Source organism: Macrobrachium rosenbergii, chromosome 8, assembly GCF_040412425.1.
Source record: "Macrobrachium rosenbergii isolate ZJJX-2024 chromosome 8, ASM4041242v1, whole genome shotgun sequence".
Lineage (NCBI taxonomy): Eukaryota > Metazoa > Arthropoda > Malacostraca > Decapoda > Palaemonidae > Macrobrachium > Macrobrachium rosenbergii.
The window spans coordinates 70,285,323-70,308,046 of record NC_089748.1 but is presented as its reverse complement, the minus strand read 5'-3'; the positions used below and the strand labels follow the sequence as shown (position 1 = coordinate 70,308,046).

At 38.6% G+C, this 22,724-nt stretch overlaps 2 protein-coding genes across 2 annotated transcripts in view; one reads left to right on the top strand and one right to left on the bottom strand.

Annotated features, from left to right (window-relative positions):
* Positions 1-4,913, top strand: part of LOC136841180 (steroid receptor RNA activator 1-like) — a 92,443-nt gene extending 87,530 nt beyond the window's left edge. Inside the window, exon 6 of the mRNA XM_067108220.1 lies at positions 4,533-4,913. Coding sequence (XP_066964321.1) covers positions 4,533-4,816 — 284 coding nt within the window. The 3' untranslated portion in view covers positions 4,817-4,913. The remainder of the gene's footprint in view (positions 1-4,532) is intronic.
* A 967-nt stretch (positions 4,914-5,880) lies between these two features.
* Positions 5,881-22,724, bottom strand: part of LOC136840962 (AP-4 complex subunit beta-1-like) — a 105,828-nt gene continuing 88,984 nt past the window's right edge. The window contains exons 4-5 of the mRNA XM_067107950.1: positions 13,877-14,142; positions 5,881-13,713 (exon numbers count right to left, since the gene is read on the bottom strand). Coding sequence (XP_066964051.1) covers positions 12,594-13,713; positions 13,877-14,142 — 1,386 coding nt within the window. The 3' untranslated portion in view covers positions 5,881-12,593. The remainder of the gene's footprint in view (positions 13,714-13,876; positions 14,143-22,724) is intronic.

The window sequence follows — 22,724 nt, the reverse complement described above, 5'->3', positions numbered from 1 at the left end:
GGATGATCTCTTGCCCAAATCCCATGCCTTTTTGTCAGGGAAGTTGGAAGGTTTTGAGGACTCAACAGCAACTGCCAAAAATAGGTTTTTCTACATCAAAACCCGTTTTTTGATAGCATAGTCTCCGATAATTTAAGTTATATTTGGTGTTTGAACTGTTAAAATAGGCAGTTATAAGCATTTTAGTTTAAGGTATATTTGGTGTTTGAACTATTAAAATAGGCAGGCAGTTATAAGCATTTTTAGATGGGGGGGAAGGGTAACAACTTAATGCAGATTTTTGCTTTTCATGGGCAGTTGTGGTCCCTAACCCCCTCAAATTTTACTGGGGGTCGACTGTATAACTGTGTTAGCTTTTAACAAAAAATAAGCCTAGAAGCAAAAGTTCATTAGGTTAAATGTGAATCTTCATACATATTAAATCAGGCTTCCCAACCTTGTGACTTGTCAAGAATTCATTACTCTTTCTTATAATTAACAACCACCTGCTACTGCATGCAAGACACTGGGATAAAACAAAAGCAAGTACTGACATAAACAATTGAATCGAGAAACAGCCGTTTGCTTGTCAGTTACCGTACCTAACACTTGTTTATTAAGGGTTGTATTACAGTTGTCAACTCGTTAAAAATTTGCTAATTTTCAAATTTTCAATGGTAACCTCTATAAATAAAAATAAAATAAATCTTTATTCACACTTCACGCAATGGAGAGGAAAGTGTTATGAAAGTATGCCACTAAATTTACGGTTGCAGCTGTGGCTGAAGAAACGAATAATTTGCAGGCTACAAAACGTTTTGGAAGGGGCAAAAACAACATCCGATACTGGCGAAATCACACCTCTAACTTCATTTAATTTACTTCAGTTATAAAATAAATTAGGTTGCATTCTTAAACCCAGCTTTGATAATTTACCAAAAAAATTAATCTCCAAAATGCATTTCATTTCAGCAACTAATGGCTATGATGATATCAGTAAAATGCAATCAGCTGATTTTAAGAATATGCATTATCAGAATGCAGCACCTGAACACTATATTAATAAATTATAATATAATAATAATATGACAGTAATGCATGAAATATAATAGCATACAGTATGTAAAACAACAGTTTTATTAAAATGATCATTCTTAATACAACTGTTATTTGAATTAAAACATCTTCGAGTGTAACAACTGAACTGGGGTCAGTAGTCTCTCTCTCTCTCTCTCTCTCTCTCTCTCTCTCTCTCTCTCTCTCTCTCTCTCTCTCTCTCTCTCTCTCTCTCTCTCTCTCTGTACAGGTTTAAAGAAGCAAAAGCAGCTGATTTTTAGGTTTTTTGCTAGAAACGAAAGAAGTGCCGGAAAATATTGAAAGGTGCCAGATCAGAACTTGATAGTGCACTTTTAAAGCGGTTTAAGCTCGACGAACTGAAGGTGTCAGCATTTCCAGGGAGATACTTAAGGAGCAGGCCAGAATTTTCATAAGGAACCATACCCAACAAATGACAGTTATTATTCATAAGCTTTGCTTATGATAACACACCAATATATATATGTTGGAATGTGCTGGCAAGACTTTGTTTACATAGAGATTTTTTTAGAGTGATTTCTGTTATTCGGGATTTTCTGTGGTCTGGCAGAGGCCTGGCCCCAAGGGAGCCAGTTTAAAGAGGTCGGACTATAACATGTACAGTAAGTCGTTTGCTAAGTATTTTACCGTGTTTTTAAATCACCAAGTTTATGAATGTTAATTTTACTGATTGTAAACAAAGCAAAAAAATTGTGAATATTGTAATGTATACAATAGCCTATAAGCAAACCTATTGGGTAACACTGTTAATGCACTACTGTAAATGTATGGATAGTTGTTAGATACTTACAGTAGACGTTTTTTGTCTTTTTAATACAGTAAATTAATACATGTTAATTTTAATAGGCATTACAGATGAGTGGACAAAGTAAACTGTGTCTTAAGACTTTGTTTATGTATATTATACCAATTATGGTATTTCAAGATTGATTTTAATACACAAAAGAGTTTTAGGGCATTCCACAACCCTATCCCAGAATGCAGAACATTACTACACATTTCTTGTGACCAGATTTTAATCAACATGTGTCAAGTTTGGGAAACAAGTCCCTGAAATCTATTGACTTTTCAGTCTGTCTGATCATTTAATATTAAGAAGTTGAAATTCATTAAATAAGATCTGATATATTTATTAAAATCAAACCCCTTGGCCAAACCATATTAGAGTTAAGAATGTTAATTCTGTGTCTGGTTAATAATAATAATAATAATAATAATAATAATAATAATAATAATAATAATAATAATACAGTAATTAACCTTAAACGCATGAGCCTCTATTTACAAAAGTGTCTACTGTATGCGTGGCGTTTGGGGAGTTAGCGCCGAAGCGAAAAAAAGTTTTTTCAAAAAATTACAGCACGCTTAGTTTTTAAGATTAAGAGTTCATTTTTGGCTCCTTTTTGTCATTGCCTGAAGTTTAGTATGCAACCATCAGAAATGAAAAAGATATCATTATCATATATAAATATTAAAATATATGACAGGCAAAAAAAAATTTCATATAAATTTATAATTGTATACAAATCACGCTGTGAGCAAAACAGTTAAAGCTAATGAGTTATTTTTTTTCTTTGTATTGTACACTAAATTGCGATGATTTTGATATATAACAAATTGTAAAATGATCAAAGCAACACAGAGAAAATATTATCACAAAATGATGCATGAATTCTTAACGAGCGGACGTAAAAAATTTTTTTTTCAAAAATTCACTATAAATCGAAAAATTGTGCTAGAGACTTCCCGTTTGTTGCAAAATGAAGGTAATTGATTGAATATTACTAGACTGCAAGTGTTTTAGCTTACAATTGCAATTTTTTACCATTTCGGTTGAGTTAAAGTTGACCGATGGTTGAATTTTTTCTATTTATCTTCATTTATATGAAAATATTTCAAAACTGATAGAAGCTACAACCATGAGTTATTTTTCGTTGTATTCTACATGAAATTGCGCACATTTTCATATATAAAACTTTATGTAACGGCTATTAGAAAAACGGGGCAAACATTACGACAAAGTGACAAAAGAATTTGAGATTTTCGGCCAAGTTACCACGCGGACGTAAGGAAAAAGTTTTTTTCAAAAATTCACCATAAATCGAAATATTGTGCTAGAGACGTCCAGTTTGTTGCAAAATGAAGGTAAATGATTGAATATTACTAGAATGTAAGAGTTTTAGCATACAATTGCATTTTTCTACCATTTTGGTTGAGTCAAAGTTGACCGAAGGTTAAAATTTTGGTACATCGTGATTTATATGAAAATATTTCAAAACTGATAAAAGCTACAACCATGAGTTATTTTTTTTTTGTATTCTACATGAAATTGCGCACATTTTCATATATAAAACTTTATGTAACGACTAATATAAAATGGTGCAAACATTACGACAAAGTGACGAAAGAATTTCTGAGATGTTCGGCCGAGTTACCGCGCAGAAATAAGGAAAAAGTTTTTTTCAAAAATTCACCATAAATCGAAATATTGTGCTAGAGACTTCCAATTTTTTGCAAAATGACAATTTGTTGCAAAATGAAGGTAAATGATTGAATATTACTAGAATGTAAGCGTTTTAGCTTACAATTGCGTTTTTCGACCATTTCGGTCGAGTCAAAGTTGACCGAAGGTTGAAATTTTGGTACTTATCGTGATTTATATAAAAATATTTCCAAACTGATAAAAGCTACAACCATGGGTTGTTTTTTGTTGTATTCTACATGAAATTGTGCACATTTTCTTATATATAAAACTTTATGTAACGACTAATATAAAACGGTGCAAAAATTACGACAAAATGACGAAAGAATTTCTGAAATTTTCGGCAGAGTTACCACGCGGACGTAAGGAAAAAGTTTTTTCAAAAATTCACCATAAATCGAAATATTGTGCTAGAGACTTCCAATTTGTTGCAAAATGAAGGTAAATGATTGAATATTAGTAGAATGTAAGAGTTTTAGCTTACAATTCTTTTTCGACCATTTCGGTCGAGTCAAAGTTGATCGAAGGTTGAAATTTTTTGTAGTCGACGTACGGTACGTCCACTCGTCACCTGACAGACAATTTTAGTCATCTTAAGACATGTCCAGTCGGCGTTTAAGGGTTAATAATAATAATAATAATCTTTTTACCAGTGGAATGCAGGAAATCATCTTGCTCTGCACATGCAAATGAAAAGAGGGGTTTATTCTCTAATGGGGTTATATCACTTACTGATAAACCACCAGTAGCCAGTACTGGGGAAAGAAGTAAACAAATTTAAAGCAATAATTTGTCTATAAACATAAAAAATTGTTTATAATTTTTTTTTATTTCATGAATATCTCCCGTTGTAAAATCAGTGCATCACCAGGTTAGCATACTGTTTTTTACTATATTATAAAAACTTAAGTATAATACTTTTCAGTCACTTACCCATCAAAAAAGTTATAAATTGTTTCCATTCTTTTTCATGCAGCATTAAATGAAGAGAACTTTGATGAAGCTTGGGCTGTTCACCAGGGCCTTATTGTTGACTTTACCAGCATGTGTTCTCCGTGGATGATTGGCATAAAAACACTAGTGGCAGAGAGTCGAAATGAGAAACAGAAGTTAACCAGTTGTGACCAATCAGATAAGTCGGGACAAACATTTGAAGACTCTTCTGAGGTGCCCATGGCATCACCTCTAGGCATAGGTAAAATTTTGATCTCTAAACAAGAGGAATCAGAAAACATACCTAAAGAAGATGAAGTGAAATAGCATTCACCATTTGTTACCTTGATTGTTAACTTTGGAATTTAAGATGTTACTGAAAAGATTTTTTAGTATGGTATTGCGCAATAAAGTATTGAAATTACATTCTTTCTACTCCTGATGAGAATTTGAGGATTGTTTTAAATATTTAAAAAGTATTTTTAAGACCATAGTGTTACATAAATGCAAACCATTACTTAATAAAGCCTGCTACTTGAGAAGGACAGCTACTGAAGAATTTACCAGAATGACAGTCTTCGCTCTTTCAGGGAGGTGCTTGATGCCATGCAAGTGGGAAGTAACTCCCACTAGTGCACATTCTTCTCTCTGAACTCTCGGTCAAAGTTGGAAGGTGGGAAAATGACCTTGATTCAAGACATTGGCTTGTTATTTTATAGGAGCAAACATTCATACACAATAAGCCTAAAGGCCATTGACTTGTAAAGCAAGCTCCCCTGAAGTAGATGTCATATGTGAAAAGTTAAAGAGTAAAATAAAAATAAGTAAATAAATATGTAAATAAATGCATAAGCAAACTGCAAAATAGGTTGGAAAAAATAAGACAGTGGTGGAGGGTTTGTTTGAAATAGTATTAGAGCTTCTAGTTGACTTTTGAGCTTCAGCATCAAATATTGATAAGAAAACTGTTTTCACCCCCTCCTAACAATTGTTTCATAGTGCAACTGTGAGGTTTTCCTCTTGTTAAGGTTCATTTTCAATGCCTTGACGCAAATGATTGTAGCTGCGACTACAGTCAAGCGGCTCACAATTTGTAATTCTTTTCATTATATCAAATGGCACCATTTCCAATGACCTGTCTACAGTCATTTAACGAAGCTTCTCCAGGAGTAAGACTCCAACTGGCCTCGTAGCAGTCCAGTCGTAACAGCAATCGCAACTAGTAATAGTTTTTTTTTTATTTGTTTCTTTCATATATGGATGATTTAAAACTTACTGAGCTAGTGGCATACATACATGTCTGTATTATACAAAAAAAATGAATATTATAAAGACACAAATGTTAGGGATAATGTTTGGACAGAAATTGCTAATAAAATGAAACGACCAGGTGCGTAGAATAATTATTTTTTATTTTAATTAATCATTGATTTTGTTTGTACAGTAATATTAATAGATCAGACATGACTATCATTTATGCAACATACTTATAATGCATTTGAATTTTCATTCGTCTAAATCAGTTCTCGTTACTTGTCATTTGTCATGGAACCAAGCCAGCATTACTATTGAAGTACAGTAAACCACCCGGTATTTGCAGGGGATGCGTACCACCCCCCCCCCTCCCCCGCGATAGCTAAAACCTGCAAATACTTAAAACCTCTGTAAAAACACTTAGAACTGCTTATTTTGATGGTTCAAACAAAAAAAAACCTAAACATGCTTATACCTGAGTATTTTAATAGTTTTATCACAAAAAGTGCATTTACTCGTGAAAATGATGTGAAAATACAGTAATTAGTGAATATTTCTCAGTGAAAAATACTGCGAATGGGCAATTTCCCGCAAATAATGTGTAGATATGTTCCATAGAGAAATCCGCAAATAGGCGAGCTCTGCGAATCATGAGAACAAGAATAAGGGGGATTTACTGTACTGTAGTCACTAAAACCTTCCCTATTGTAAAAACCTTCAATATTTCCAAAGCCACCCCTGCTCTTAAAGGTATTAAATTTCTGGGGGCAATTTTTCTGAATTTGAGACGTCAAAAAACACCTTTCTTTCTCCAAGATGTGGAAAGGAATGTGGAATTTAGGCCAAAGGCCAAGCACTGGGTTCTATGAGGGCATTCAGCACTGAAAAGGAAATTGAGAGTAGCAAGGTTCGAAAGGTGTAACAGGGGGATAACCTAACAGCTGCACTATGAAAGAATTATTAGGAGACGGTGGCATATTATGAAGGCAGCTAGCAGTCATTGTCAAAACTGATGAAGTAGGGCGATCAAAGTCACGGTATTGAAAATCGAATAGGCCTCTATAATCTTGCAGCTCTGATTGCACAGCTCTAATCGCACAGCTACAGTCGTTTGAGTCACTGCATTGGATGGAAACACACCTTTAAAACCTTTTTACTCTCAATTACCCTTTTAGTGCTGATTGACCTCATAGGTTCCAGCACTTGGCCTAAATTTTATATTCTATTCCATAATTTATTATTTTTAATTTGTACACTTTAAGGGTCTCTAAGGGAATAGTTTGTATGTAACATGGTAGTTCCAAGAAATTTTCATATTTAATTTATATCCTGTTCTCTGGACACTGGTATGAAGAACTGAGTTGTGTATTTATACTTGTGGGGATACAGCCATCAACTTCTATATTTGGGAGTATCCCTTGGTGTAAGCCTTAAGAAGTTATGGTCATTTAGTCTTCTTCCACTCGTCCTGCTCAAGAAATGAGCATTAAGACCAAGGTCATTAAGAAGGGCGACAAGGTTCCTGTTAAGAAGTCATCACACCTGAGGGAACATTCTCACGATCTGGACCATTCCTCTCTTAAGACGAGAAGTCCCCGTTCTCACTCCTGTGGCCATATCTACTCTTCACGTAACCCACGGTCTCTCTCGCTCAGTCATGACTATTCTCCACATAACGAGAGTCCCTTACAATTGTGGACTCAATCATGGCTGTCATCTAACAGTCCATACTCTCATTCTTGCAGATGGGACCGCGATCAAGACAGGGTCCCTGCTCCTTTGGTTCATCGATATATCCCCAAGAAATCCTGGGCCTGATCGATTCCTATGCTCCTTTAATCAGCAAGGATGCAAGTGATCCTGCGATTTTCCTTGACATGCCGGATTGAGAATCTCATGCCCTGGAAACAGAAGGCCTTCTACACCTTCATGCAGATAACCAAGAACAGATGATAACTTATGTAGTAGTAGTGGAACTCATTCACGGATACAACGAGCTACCTGAAGAGGCTGCAGCTACCACTTCAAATTTTCCTTCGGGCCTCGAAGCACTTGTGGGTCCCAAGAGAGAGACGAAGGCATTGTTGGGCTTACCATGTTCCATTCATCCTGATAGTGTCCTCAACCAGGTCAATTTCTTGTCTCCGGACGGAACAATTCTCTACAATCTGGCAGGTCATTTAAGATGCTACCTCCTCCTCTTCCACAACATAGATGGTTTTATGCAACCCCTAACATTGCCTTACAGTCCAGACAAGTAGACCTGGACTTGGTTTGTCTAGGCCAGGGTCTTTCCTTAAATCAAGTCAAGGCAGAGAGTACTCCTTTACACATCAAGAGTCGGTCTCAATGGAGCTGATGGCGTCTTTGGCATTCCAGGCAGTTTCTTGGCTCAATCTTTGGTCGACAACAGTAGGCAAGATTTCTTTGGCTGCCATGGCTACCAACACTGATAAGTATGCCACCTTTCTTAGACTACTGCAGTCTGGTGGCAAAACCATATCGTATCTGGCTCACCTAACAGCAAATATGTGGGCCAATTGGTTACTGAAGTGATGCTGCCCTTTCTAAGGTCTCCAGATTCGTTGGCCCTGATTCGACATTAGCACTTAGAAATTGAACCATTTTGAGATTTTCGTCATTTTTCCTAAGGAACAGGTTGAGGCGGCAGTTGACAGACATAGAGTGGACAACAATGATCGTCTGGTCTACCAGGCTGTGAATAAGTCATCTGGTCCACCAAGCTGTGAATAAGTCGTCTGGCCCTTCACACTCCAATGTAGCCAGATATAGACCTCAGGCTGACTCTTATTCTCCCCTAAGAGATCCCGACCGGGCCTCGTAGAGGTTGCCAGCCTTCTCCTACCCCTGCCAAGAAAACAATTCAACAACATCCCTTTCAGCCCCGTTCTTCCAAACCCAGGAGAGGAGGCAGAGGTAGGGCTAGAGGAGGAAAACGCTAGAGTGGGTGCCCCTTCCCACCCACTGCCTTTGGTGGGGTGCCTGGTGAGCCATTGGGCAACTTAAGAGTGGAGACCTGAGTAGTAGATGTTCTGTGGGTGGGATATTGACTCCCCTTCGAGTTTCCTTCTCCTCTCTCCGATCATCCCTTCCATCTCAGAACTTATGTTCAGGGCTCACCGAAGGATCTGGCTCTCCAGAAAAAAGTGGAGGAAATGATGGAAAAAGGAGCCCTGGAGGTCATACAGGATTGATTCCCAGGTTTCTACAGCCAGGTCTTTCTGGTGGTGGAAAAGGCATCAGGGGATTGGAGACCGGTCTTAGACCCGTCTTCCATGAACTTTTTCATCAGTGGCAGATTGTTCTAGTTAACCTGCTGTCCCTGGAGAAGCTCGTTCCTCACGGAAATCTCCACCTTCGATCTCTTCAATGGAGGTTGAAAGAGTTTTGGTCCCTGTCAAAGGATCCTCCCTTCTTCTGATTTCCTATCTCAAAGGAAGTGAGACAGGACTTAGCATGGTGGCTGCATGACCAGAACCTGATCATAGGAGTGCCCCTCCACACTCCCCCTCCGGAGTGCCTTCTGTCCTCAGACACCTTGAACAAAGGTTGGGGAGTACACTTGGAAGACCTCCTGACCTCAGGTGTGTGGGATCAACAAGACAAGGAACTTCACATCAATGTCCTGGAGCTAAAAGCAGCTTTCCTGGCCCTTCAGGAGTTTCAGAAGAGGGTGACAGGGCACTCTGTGGTCCTAATGTCCGACAATACCACGGTGGTGGCATATATCAACAAACGGGGGACTAGTCTCCTGTCAACTTCACGAATTGACAGTACAGTACACCAGTGGACAGTGATTCACTCAGCGGTCCTTTCTGCCAGATACATTCCAGGCAAGAGGAATGTAGTGGCAGACGAGCTGAGTTGTCAGGGTCAAGTGTTGGGGACAGAAAGGTCATTACATCTGGAGGTAGCGGAAAGGTTGTTCCATCTGTGGGAAAGCTGATGAAAGACCTATTCATAACCAGATACAAGAAGTTGGAGGTGTTTTGTTACGTCATTCTGTATCTTTGGGCCGCTGCAGAAGACGCTCTGCAACACCCTTGGAACAACCTGGACACCTAAGCCTTTCCTCCTTTTTTGTCTGAGTCATGAGGTAATCAAAAGAATAATGATCTCTCAGAACCTCAGAATGACTGTGGTGGCTCCCTTGTAGCCACATGCCGAGTGGTTTTCCGATCTTCTGGGTCTACTGACAGAGGCACTGAGAGAGATTCCCACCTGGCACAACCTCCTTTGCCAACAGCAAATCGAGAGGTTTCACCGGTTGGTAGGGTCTATATCTCTTCACGGTTTGAGACTATCCAGTATCTCCTGCAAGCATGAGGCTTTTCTTGCACAGCAGCAACAGAGATTTCTGACTATCTCAGGAAATCATCTTCAGCCATGTACCAAGGGAAATGGGGCTTCTGCTGTGATTGGTGTCGTCAACGGGGTTTCTCTCTGGTCAGAACTTCTATTCAGCAAGTAACCAACTTCCTCGTTTTCCTCCATAGGGAGAAGATGCTTTCTGTGTCAGCCATTAATGGTTCCTGAGCTGCTATAGGGCTAGTTCTACATTTGAAAGGGGTAGACCTCTCCTCCTCATCGGGAAATCTCCAAGCTCTTCAAGAGTTTCAAGCAATCTTGTTCCCCAAGAGAGCAAAAACCTTCTAACTGGGATTTGACACTGGTCCTTAGCAGCCTCACTCATTCACCATATGAACCCGTACGAGGTTCATCAAACAGGAATTTGACACTCAAGACAGTCTTCTTGCTGGCCTTAGCCTCATCAAAGAGAGTAGGAGAACTCCATGGCCTCTCTTTTAATGTTAAACACTCAAGGGGTTGGGGGTCAGCAGTCTTCGAATTTGTCCCGGAATTCATACCTAAGACTCAAAATTCCTTGGTGCCTGACAACAGATTCGAGTCCTTCTCAAGCCCTTTCTTGACAGACTTTGTTGGTAACAATCCTGAGGAATTACTTCTATGTCCTGTAGGGGTTTTGAAGCTATCCGAAAAAGGACTCGACATCTCGGGCCTAAGTGTCAAAGTCTTTTTGTTAGCACAGGCCGGAGCAAAAAAGAAGTGTCCAAGAATACATCTCCTTCTGGCTACGGGAAGTAATCAGGTGTGCATACAGTACCTCTTCAATTGCAGATCCAAATACAGTGCATGCAAGAGCTCATGATGTTAAGGGCTTTGGCCTTTCCATCGCTTTCAAAAAGAACCTGTCGGTTCACAGGGTTCGGAAGGCTGGTACATGTCTTTGTCAAATGACCTTCACCTCCTTCTACCTTCAGGACGTGGCCCATAGATCCTTGGACACTTTCCTTGGGTCTGGTGGTGGCTGCTCAGCAAGTTGTGTAGCCCATCCAGTGCCCCTAGTGGGACAGGTTGTATCTTGCCTAAGATGTTGGTTATGAAAGTGAGAGTGAATGGGGTGACTGGCCTTCTTCCTTTCTCTTTCTTCTTCTTTTCCCCCATGCAGGGGAGAGATGTAAGCCATCATTTGTTGGAACTGGCTAGATACAGGTGAGTGAGCAACCATTCTATTTTCCATTATGATTATTCCTATGCAATACAAATTCTAGAAATAGAAGCTAGTCCTACCCTTTCTTTTTTACAAGGGGAGAGAAGGACTGACAATGGTAGCTACCTAATTCTGTTGTCTCCGACAGTTACAGGTTGTTTCCTGCTTCCAAGACACAATTTAGGCTGGTGTTCCCTTTGTGTCAAAGCCCAGATGTCTGGCTGTTGGGTAACCTTTCATTTAACAGATCAGAGGCATACAACTCCTTCCTATGGTCTAACAATTGACCAGGAGTGAGCCCAGGTGAGCCAAACCTCCAGTCAGTTCTGAAACTTACTTTACCTCCCACCAAAACTAAGTCTTCCCCTACGTAAACACCGGGGTTTGTACTGTATGTGAACAAATTACAAATTTTCAATCAATTTGTATATTTCAAAACTACAAACATAAGGTCTTTATGTAAAGGCTCCACCTCATGCCACTCCTCATTCATTTACCTGGGCTGGAAGATAACTGGTGTGTCATGAGAAAAAAGAATGGGAAAGAGAGGTCAGACTCTGCTTACCTCTCTCCCCATTGGCTATCACCCTGCTGTCACCAACCTTGTTCTATTTTTAACCGGATCCAGCTGGCACTAAGAGATTTTCCCCAACGTAAAGACCTTAGGCTTGTAGTTATGAAAAATACAAATTGATTAAAAATTTGTCATTTTATATAAGTTAAACCCACCTCAACTAACCCACTCTGTCCTTGTGGCCAAAGGAAAAAGTGAGTAGGCTAGGTTGAGTGAGTGGGAGTTATATCCCCACACCATCCCTTCTCTGCTAGTTAACTTTCTTGTTACCAAGATTCAAAGATGATCCAGCTCACACCGAAGTATACTGCTATGTATAAAAGGCTCTGGTTTTATACCTCAGAAAGTTACAAATTACTTTGAAATTTTCCATATTTATTTATATTAAAATATTTTCCCATCTTTTAAATTCTGCATTATTTTCATAAAACTTGCAATTTGGTAAACTTTATGCCTCCAAGGCATTTCTTCAAATGGGTACAAAAGATATAAAGAAACCTTTCAAATAATTATTACAGTCTCTTCAATTGTACTTACTTTTACACAACACTCATTTTATATAATTGATGAAAGTGAAACACAATCATTTCCATTTGATAATCAGATATTTTTAAAGTAAAAATATATGTACATACAAAATTTCAACCATTCATCATCTCTTACTGAACTTTTAAATATGACTTAATAAACCATAATGTACTGATAAATATGTTTATCTACTATACATGATCATAATCAATACTTTAACCATCTTGTACACTTAAATTTTTAAGAACCAAGAAATCATTAGCTCCAAGCAGACTGGCAGCACTTTTGGGGCCTTCTAGCAAAGCAGCATAAACTAAGGCAGCCCTACTGGCTGATGCACCTCCTATTGCAAAAGCATTATTTAGAATGGATGCTAAAATAAGATGCATTTGTGCTGGTCTTGACAAAAATATTCGTGCTGCTGCAGTCACTAGATCTGCATTGGAAAAATCTGAAACTGATGGGGAGAGAGAAGACATACTTTCTAATATATCCGGAGAACAATTGAGGAAGGCTGACATAGTACCAAGTATATACAGTACAAGAGAAGGAGCTGCTTCTTGCACTGAGCGTCTTGACAGAGCTCTTGTTAGGGCTGAGATGAGGTCTTGTGGAATATCTGGAACAGCTAATACATCATTTTTTATATCTACACTATCATCTTGTTTAGAAGACTCATTTTCTAATCCATCAATGTCCTTCTCTTCAGGGAATACTGGAGAAAGATTAGAAGCTTCAGTATCAGTGCTACATACTTCATTTTTATAAACTGGTGAAGACAATAGACTCATAAGACACTCCAATGTAGCTATGACCACTCGTTCAGTGGGGGAGTCGAGAAGCATAATAAATATGTTAAGACACTGTTTATAGGCAGAAGCACTAACTTGGGCTAGTGCACTTACACAGGAAACTGCTTCTCTGAAACTCTGATAGTCACTGCAAAATGGTTTTACTTCTTCGATGAGACTGCAAACATTGGTTTTAGTACTCACTAATGGCAAAACTTTCAGTTTTTGCATCTTTAAGTACCCTGGATCCTTTGCCCTTACTAGAAAGTATTTAAAATGTGGCCCAAACACCTCTCTGATATTGCCCAGTGTTCCCAAGAAACCAAGAATGAGGAAAGCTGTTTCTGGAACATTACGACTCAAAATCTTACACATGGGTGTTTGTATCATCTCGAGCATATCCTTTTTCAAGTGGGGGTGCTTCTCTGTCCAGTGTAAAAACAATTTAATACATCCAACTAAAACAGCTGGGGCTTTTGATGACAAAAGTTCATCGAGAGCATTCAAAAGGAGGAAAATTTCTTCATCTGTCTTAGGACAATATCTGGAAGTGGAAGGGTAGAGAAAACAGCCATCATATAAGTGTAATTAGCATGAACCATGATCTATATTCAGTGTCTATTAATTCATATAGGTTACAATCACATTACCAAAAACTGACTATAGTAAATAAAAATTTCATAAAAATCAGATGTGTGTGTACTTACCTAAGAAGAAGTGTCAAAATATAAACGGCATTGCAGTCAGAAAATTGTAGAATTCTTCCCAATAAGTAATGTGCAATATTTTTGTTGATAACCATTCCACCCTCATTTTTGAGAATAGTATCCAAAGAGATTATGGCATTACTTATAACGATTGGATCTGAGTCTCTTAGGCTATCATACAGTGCATCCACTAATCCACACTCCAGTACAACATTCGGTGTGTGTGTGAAGAATCGTGAACATGCTACTGCGGCAGCTCGACGGACCTTATCAAAGAAAATCAAAGGAAGTTGAAATATATACGTAACAGATCATTCCAAAAACCTGAAACAATAACTATTCAAAGATTCTTGAAAAAACTTGTTTCATAGATGCAACCTATTACAATAACCTCTCAATTATCCAAAATGTATAAAGCCAAGGGAGAAATTCCAATAAGGGCAAGTAAAAAAACTTTAAAGGGTGTTCAACAACAAATTCGTACCCTTACTCCCCCTACCTTGTCAACACACTATATGCTTATAAACAACAACCATCACACTTTAAACTGAAGGCAATTATCTACCTTATTTTTCTATATTTGTAACAAAATATACTGTATAAATACACTTTAAAAAAGCAAAACCCTTATTTTTCTTTCTCTTCTAAATGATGCACAATTTGATAGGTAGGTAGGTTACCTGTGTTTTTACCCACAGCCTACCATGGTTTCATCACCAATATTGTATTTTTTATACAGCAACTTTTTTATCAACTGCTACCAAATTGTATTATATTCCATTTGTTTTACTTACAATTTGATAAATTTGCCTTTTTTATTCGCAGAGTTTCCTTATCCTGAATTATGTAAGTACTGCATCATTCATATTGAGCAGTAGAATGGGCTCCTTCAGTATGTTATTTTTAAGAACATTATTTAAAAAGTTATCATTTAGAGCCTTATGCCTCATCACACAAACTGTGTGTGTGCGCGTGTGTGTTTGTAAAATCCCGTGTTTACATCTTTAGTAATACACACTACGGCATTTCTCAACGATGACTTGTCCACAGCATATTCATATGAAGAACACTAGTAAAAAGTAAAATATGACAAATTTTTAATTAATTTTTATTTTTCATAACTAACAAACCTGCAGTCTTAACGTAAGGATAAATCTGCTGGCGCCCACTGGAAACTGGTAAAAAAACAATTAAAATTGTGATGCAAGGAATTGGTGGCATCAGGGATCAGCCATCGAGATGAGCGAGGAGGCAACCACCGACTTCCTCTAACCCTGTGACGTATTCAGTTTCTTCCAGCCCAGGAATAACAGAGGGGTGGCTAGAGGTGGGCAGTATACATTAAGATTGCAGGTTTGTTAGCTATGAAAAATACAAATTAATTAAAAATTTGTCATTTGTTCATATGCAGAACAAACCTGGGCCTTACTGTGAGGATAGACTCACTTTTCGTGGGAAGAAAGAAAGTCTTGAACTGACTGGAGGTTCAGCACACCTAGTCTCACTTCCTAGATAAGTGAAAGCAAAGGAAGGAGACGCAAGCCTCTGACTTGTTAGATAAATGGATATCAAACAGTCAGACTACTGGGCTAATATACAATGTGAAAGTTCACTGCATAGGTGGAAGTTAAAGATCTATATCTGTTCAGATAACAAACCATGATAGCCATCAGCCTTATTTGCTAGAGAGAGGAAGGACTTGCTACTGAAAGGTTATACAGTGAACCCCCTGTATTCACGGGGGATGCGTCCCACACCCCGCCGCAAATAGCTAAAATCCGCGAATACTTAAAACCCCTCTAAAAACACTTAGAACTGCCCATTTTGTTAGTTCAAACGCAGAAAACCCCAGTAAAAATGCATATACCTGAGTATTTTAATAGTTTTATCACAAAAAGTGCATTTATTCATGAAAATTATATGAAAATACAGTAATTAGTGAATATTTCTCAGTGAAAAATACCGTGAATGGGCGAATTTTCCGCAAATAATGACTAGATATGTTCCACAGAGAAACCCGCGAATCATGAGAACGCGAATACAGGGGGTTTACTGTATTCATGTAGACTACAATATACTCAAACAGCAAGATTACTCACTCACCTGTATCCAACCAGTTCCAGCGTATGATAGATCATTCTTCTTATTGCCCATAGGTAGAGAAGAAAGGGGAAAAGGGAAAAGGAAAAAGACCAACCATCTCAATCATTCTTACTTTCATACTATCATCTTAGGCAAGATACAAACTGTCCTGCTAGGGGCACTGGATGAGCTACACAACTTGTTGAGCAGCCACTACCGGACCCAAGGAAAAAATGTCCAAGGACCTATGGTCAACGTCCCTCAGGTAGAAGGATGTGAAAGTGGTTTGGTGAAGCCAAGAACCCACATTCAAAATCCAATGAGGAGATAAGTTCTTGGTTGCCAAGGAGGAGCCTAGTCCTCTAATGTTGTGTTCTCTTGCGTGCATAGTAATGGCAGTAGAAATTGATGAGGAGGTGTAGGCATGTCTAATCACTTCACATAGCCAAAAGGAAATGGTATTCTTGGACACTTGTTTTTTGTTCCAGCCTATGCTAACAAAATGTCTTCGGCACCGAAGTCTGTGGTGTCTAGTCCTTTTCAGATAACTACACAGTGCCCTGACAGGACATAGTAACTCATCTGGATCATTGTCAACAAAATCCCCAAGGGATGGGATGGAAAAGGAAACAAATCTGTCATCATGAACCGAGAGGTTTTGAGTCTTAGCAATAAATTCCAAGACAAATTCGAAGCCTACCATTCCAACTCATTCAGAATAAGTAGAGTATTTCAAATTGTCAGTGTTATCGTATAGCCCAAACGATTCAAAACACACTAACCTAATTGTAGCCTAAGTCTTATACTACGAAACCCAGGTTACTTCTTTCTTATGCTAGTTTAAATTGCAAATATATCAATATATTGTGTTGTGTATTAATCTAAACATAAACGATATGAACTTACTGTTTGTGCATTCAATGTTCCTAGCTTGAAATACAGTAGAATCAAATTGGCGGGAGCACAATCTCTACTTCGTAATCCTCATCCAAAGCACACCTCAAGAAATTCTCCTTACATTTAGATATGCATATCTCCTAAAGGAATTTTTCCTTAAATGTACTGTAAGATGAAAAGGAATACTTGCGTGGATTTGAAGGCACTGACAACTATGGCTGCATTTCCCTCTGGAGCCCTTACTAGCTCGAACCACACTGTATCAAGGCTGTGAAGAGACTGACACTCTTACAACTGTCTTTGGCCAACACCAAACACTCTACAACCAATGCCGGTGGTTAAGCACTATTACCCGTATACTTACAATTAAATACACAAAACAGCCAAAACAACACTTTTCATTACTAAATACAAGCACAACAAAACATAATATCCTTCTTCTACGTAATATGCATTTCCACTTTACGTAAATTTAAAGAGAATACATAAAACTATACACAACTTGCGGAAAAGTACAATCTCTCTTGTTGAAGTCTCGACATACTCCCCCGCAATAAAAAATTATGCCTACATTATTTACAATAGCCCTGTTCTTATTAATGCCTTTCTGGCTTCTGCAGGTATTTAAGCAGTCCTTCTGCTCGGGTGGGTGCTTGACTGAACATCTTCTGTCGCAGGATTAATTTCCCTTATCTCCTGCCACAGCTCTAAGGGGTATAACTTAATTACAGGTCTCATAAGCCAGCTAAGTGCCATTCTTAGAACAGCCCCTCTTGGGACCTTGTCTCACCCCACTTGTAACTCGATCACTTGGCCCAACTTCCACTTGCTCCTTGGCCCCTCGTCCTGAATGAGGACAACTTCCCCTATCCTGGGCCAAGAGCCATGCACTATTCCTACTCAATGGGTCTCTCTTAACGTTGTTAAATAATATCTCTCCCATCTTTTCCACAAGTCGTCACACAACTTGGATACATACAGGAATCTTTTCTCGGTGAACTCTCTCCATCAATAGGTAGGGTCATCGGAGATCTCTTCCCAATTTACTACTTCTCTTGGGAAGGGCTTAAGTTTTTGTCCAAGGATCAAATGGTTAGGGGTTAAAATTTCCAACTGATTCAAACCCCAGGCGTGTAACTTAATGGTCTGTCATTGATAATTCCTTCCAGCTCCGCCAGCACACAGGTCAGTTCCTCAAAACTGAGTAGGGCTTGGCCTATGATCTTTTTTAGACATGACTTAAGAAGTCCTATCAGCCTTTCCCATATAGCACCATACCACGGTGCTCTCGCTGGAATGAACTTCCAGTTAAATTTTATATCTAACAGATATTCCTTTACCCTGGGATTCTCCAAAATGGTCTTAGGTATTCTGATGGCGCTACAAATGTGGTGGTGTTGTCACTTAACATGAGTGCTGGGAAACCTCTTCTGCTGCAGAATTTTCTAAAACTCCTGTGGAACGAGTCACAGGACTGGTTATCAGCTAGCTCCACATGTATGCCTCTGGTTATCGGGAATGTAAATAAGATGATATAAGCATTCTCAGGTATTTGTCCTTTTCCCTTAACCCATGATGTGCCGGTGTAGTCCACGCATGTGGTATTAAAAGGTTGCTTACAGTGCACCCTGAACTCAGGTAATGGAGGAACTATATTGGGCCTATATGGCCTCCCCTGCATTATCCTACAAATAACACAATGGTGTATTATACTCTTAGTTAATTGTCTTATCTGTGGGTTCCAGAACTCCTGTCGGACACTTGCCACAGTTGCATTTACACCCATATGAGCATTAGCATCATGATGTTCTTTAATAATTACCCGAGTAACATAGCAACTCTTCGGCAACATTATGGGAAACTTAGCAGATTTGGTTAACTATGCGTGTTCTAGTCTACCCTTATACCTTATTACCCCGTTGTCCAGGTAAAGATTCAACTGGTGTACGAGAGCTAGTTTTGGTTTTCTTAACCCCTTCATCAAACTTTCATATTCCTCTTGTAAAAATTTCCTTTGTATGATGGCAATACTATCAAACTTTTGTATTCCTCTTGGGAAAATTCCCTTTGTATGATGCCAATAGTCTTATTCTTTGCCTCTTGGAGTTCTTCCAAGGTCAATTCACCATGCCTCTTCATACTGGTTGAACTCCTACAATTGTTCAAAAATCGTAGGATCCATGATGTGGTTCCATAGACCTTTTTAACCTTGTTGAAACTCTCCCAATTCAGCAAGTGAGTATTACCATTCAGGCTGTCCCCTACAGTATTGACCAAAATGTTCCCTTCCCTACCCTGCACAAGTGATCCACCAATCCATGGCCTATCTATTGGCCATGAGGAATTTTTTAACCAAGAGGGTCCCTCCCACCAGAAAGAACTATCCAAGATCATTTCTGTCCTTTTCCTATGTGTCAACCAGTCACTGGGATTATCATCTGTAGGCACATAGGACAAGACCTCCTTTGGAATTAAAAGAGTTTATTTCCTGTATTCTATTTTTCAAGGATTCTTCAATAAATTTGGCCATTCTTGCTGCTAGCAACAATGCCATCAACTCAAGTTTTGGAACAGTTAATTTTTTCATGGGCGCTACTCTTGCCTTTGCCATTATTAAATAAGAGTTTTTGTTCTTAACTCTATAGGCTACACAACCATATATGCTACCTCACTGGCATTGCAGAATGTGTGTACGGGGTCCCCCTTTCCTAGGCTAGTATTCCTAGGAAAGGAAATATCAAGATATTTTTCCAAGTCTTCAGATAACTCAACCCATTGGTTCTGCAATGGGTCTGGGAGTTGTTCATCCCAATCCAGTTGTTGCTTCCACAAATTCTGCAGGTATATCCTTGCCCTAATAGTAACAAGTAGAAGCACTCTTAATGGACCGTAAATCCGTGCAACAGTTCTCACTCTTAGTCTGGCTGGATTTATTTAACTTAATCGGTTGTAATGTCAAGGTATCTTTTCCTTTGTGCCAGTTCAGACCTAAGACCTTATGAGTTGTTTGTGTTCTGGCATTAATCCCATTGCTCTACCAATAGTTTGCAATGAGTCATTATTACTTGTCCATTATTTCAGATATAGATGTGCCTGTGCAAATATATTATTTGCTTCAAAGAAAAAATTTACCAGTTCATTATCATCATTGCTGGTGAACTGCAGGTTATCTACATATAGTCCTCTTTTTATCCTTTCTACATCACCTTCTACCATAGATAGGTGTTTCTTAATCGTTGCATTCAGCAGAAAGGGAGAACATGTAGCTCCAAATAAAACAACTTGAAACCTATACACTAACAATTTACTGTTTGGGCCTGTTGGATCTCCCAACCATAAAAACCTAGTATAGTCTCTATCTTCTTCCCTGAGCTGCACCATTAAAAATGCCTTCTCTATGTCACTAATACAGGCAAACGATTTTGTTTTAAACTGCAGCAGAACTTTGAGCAGGTCAGCAGTTATATGTGGTCCCGTCCACAAACAATCGTTCAAGCTTAACCCACTTTTCCCCTGTCTGACCGAACAGTCAAATACTATCCTAATAAGGGTTGTTGCACTGTCATTTCTTGGCACATGATGTGCCAAGAAATGAGAGTCTTCCTCTGTTTCACAATACTCCACTCTCTCTATGAATCTCCTATCGTCCTGATCCTTCAGGATTTTCTGGTAGTGTTCTAGATACTGACTGTCCTTCTGAAATTTGACACACTGTTGTTTTAATCTATTCAAAGCCAACCCAAAGTTGGAATTTAATCCCCTTTTATTGCCTTTCCATGGAAATGCCACAACATACTGTTTGTCAATTTCAGAATAAGTTATAGTACTCTCAAAGTTCTCAAATACCTCCCATTCCTGTTCCGTTATTTCACTGCAGTCAATACCTAAATGATCTAAACTCCATAAAGTTTCAAGATCTTCCTTTGGATCCTTTAAATGAGTAGATCTTCCTTTGGATCCTTTAAATGAGTAGATCTTCCTTTGGATCCTTTAAATGAGTAGCCCCTTCAACCATAATTATGTTGTCGGTTTCTACTGCCAGTTTTAAAATGGAAACATGAGTCTCCTTGGTGGGAGGTGAACTACATGTTCCGGTTACCAAGTAACCAAATATGGTTGGTAGCAATACTAAATTTTCAAATTTCCTAAACCCTGGGTGTAAGATGTACACATTGTCAACCTCTATTAACAATTCAATAGGCGACTGTTTCTCTACGGGTAGATCAAAATCTTTATCAGACAAGCCGATTTTCATTCTACACAACAACCTTAAGTTCTTCTTAATGTTGAATTTCTTTGTATATTCTGGTAGCTCGTCTACCTCTATACAATCCATATTTATTAATCTACCCCGGTGAGGTAAAGCGATGTTCACCATTTCATATTCCTTAACTGGTGCAGAAGTTAAGTAACCTCTCAATGATGTATTTTCAACTCCCTTGCTTTTATAGTGGAGTCCCTCAAGAGCATTTTTCTTTATAAATGATCTCTCAGCTCAGGTATCTAACAACCCTCTCTTTCGCACAATGCGACCTCTTTTACCCTTTAGGGTTATTGTGGCTGTAGGTAAGATCGACTTCCTAGTCGTCTTATTTCCCTGTCCGGTATTCGTCAAAGAGAGAGTTCCAACTTATACCCCACCTACCTTAGATTTATTTGGCTGATTTCGATTGCATATAGCACTATGATGTCTATTAGTGCAGCCATTATTACAACCTTGCCTGTCACAGTCAGAACTGAAGTGTTTATTGGATGTGCATATGAAACACAGACCCAGAGTCCTGAGTCATTCCATCTTTCCTCCTCTGGTTACATAGGACTTACAATGTGTCCATATATGATTGCCTCCGCAAAGTGCACATTCTTTAACCTGGTTTACCTTGGCTTAGTTCATACAGTACTTTCTTTAGGCCTCACCAATGTTTTTTTGGTCTCACAGATTGCCCTTGTTCTACTGCAAAAGCAGATACCCTTGTTAAGGTATTAGCTTTTGCTGGTTCAGTCTGTGGAAAAGCCCTCAGATTGTGTATTTGTTCTTCAAGATATTTTTAAAGGTGTCAAATTTCAGTCAATCTTCTCCACACCTTCGTTTTACTATTTCACTTACACTACTAGGTAGTTTGGTGTAAAGCAAGATGGTATACAATTCACTCAGTTCCAGCTGCTCACTCTCCAATGATCTTATGCAGCATTCAAATTGTGCTCTAAAACCTTGTAGCGATTCTGCATCTGCCTTGGGAGTCTCGGTTTGGAAGAGTTTTCCAACTAAACACAACTTGGTTTCGTCTTTTCTGCCATAAGTCTCTTTTAACAGGGTCACTGCTTGTAAATATTTATAACCTTCTAATTTACAACCAGATATCAGTTCCAGAGCCTCACCTTCCAACAGGCCCTTCAAATAAGAAAACTTATGTATATTCTCAAAATCAGTACTTTGGTGTACTGATACTTCATAAAGTTCCCAAAATGAATTCCATTCCGATACATCACCATCGAAATGTTTGAGGTCTAACTTACGTAACTTTACACTACCTTTAACAGGCAATATCGGTGCACTAGGTTCACCTCTTACAGCTAGAAGACTTGTGATGGAGGAATTTAGTCTATGAATTTCAGTGCCTCCCTTTAGGCTATATTCAGCTTGATTCATAATTTGGTCAGGTTGTCCTACAGGATCTGTTAGATCCAGTATTTCATTATCCAATTCCTGGATTTTCTGCAAATATTCCTTCAAGGAATCTCTCAATGAAGAAATACTACTGATATCACCTGCATCAATAGTGGGTTCAACCTTTTTTGACCAGTTAGATATCACAGACTTAACCCACCCCACTCTCCTCTTTAATTCTTCCAGGTCAGACATCGTAGC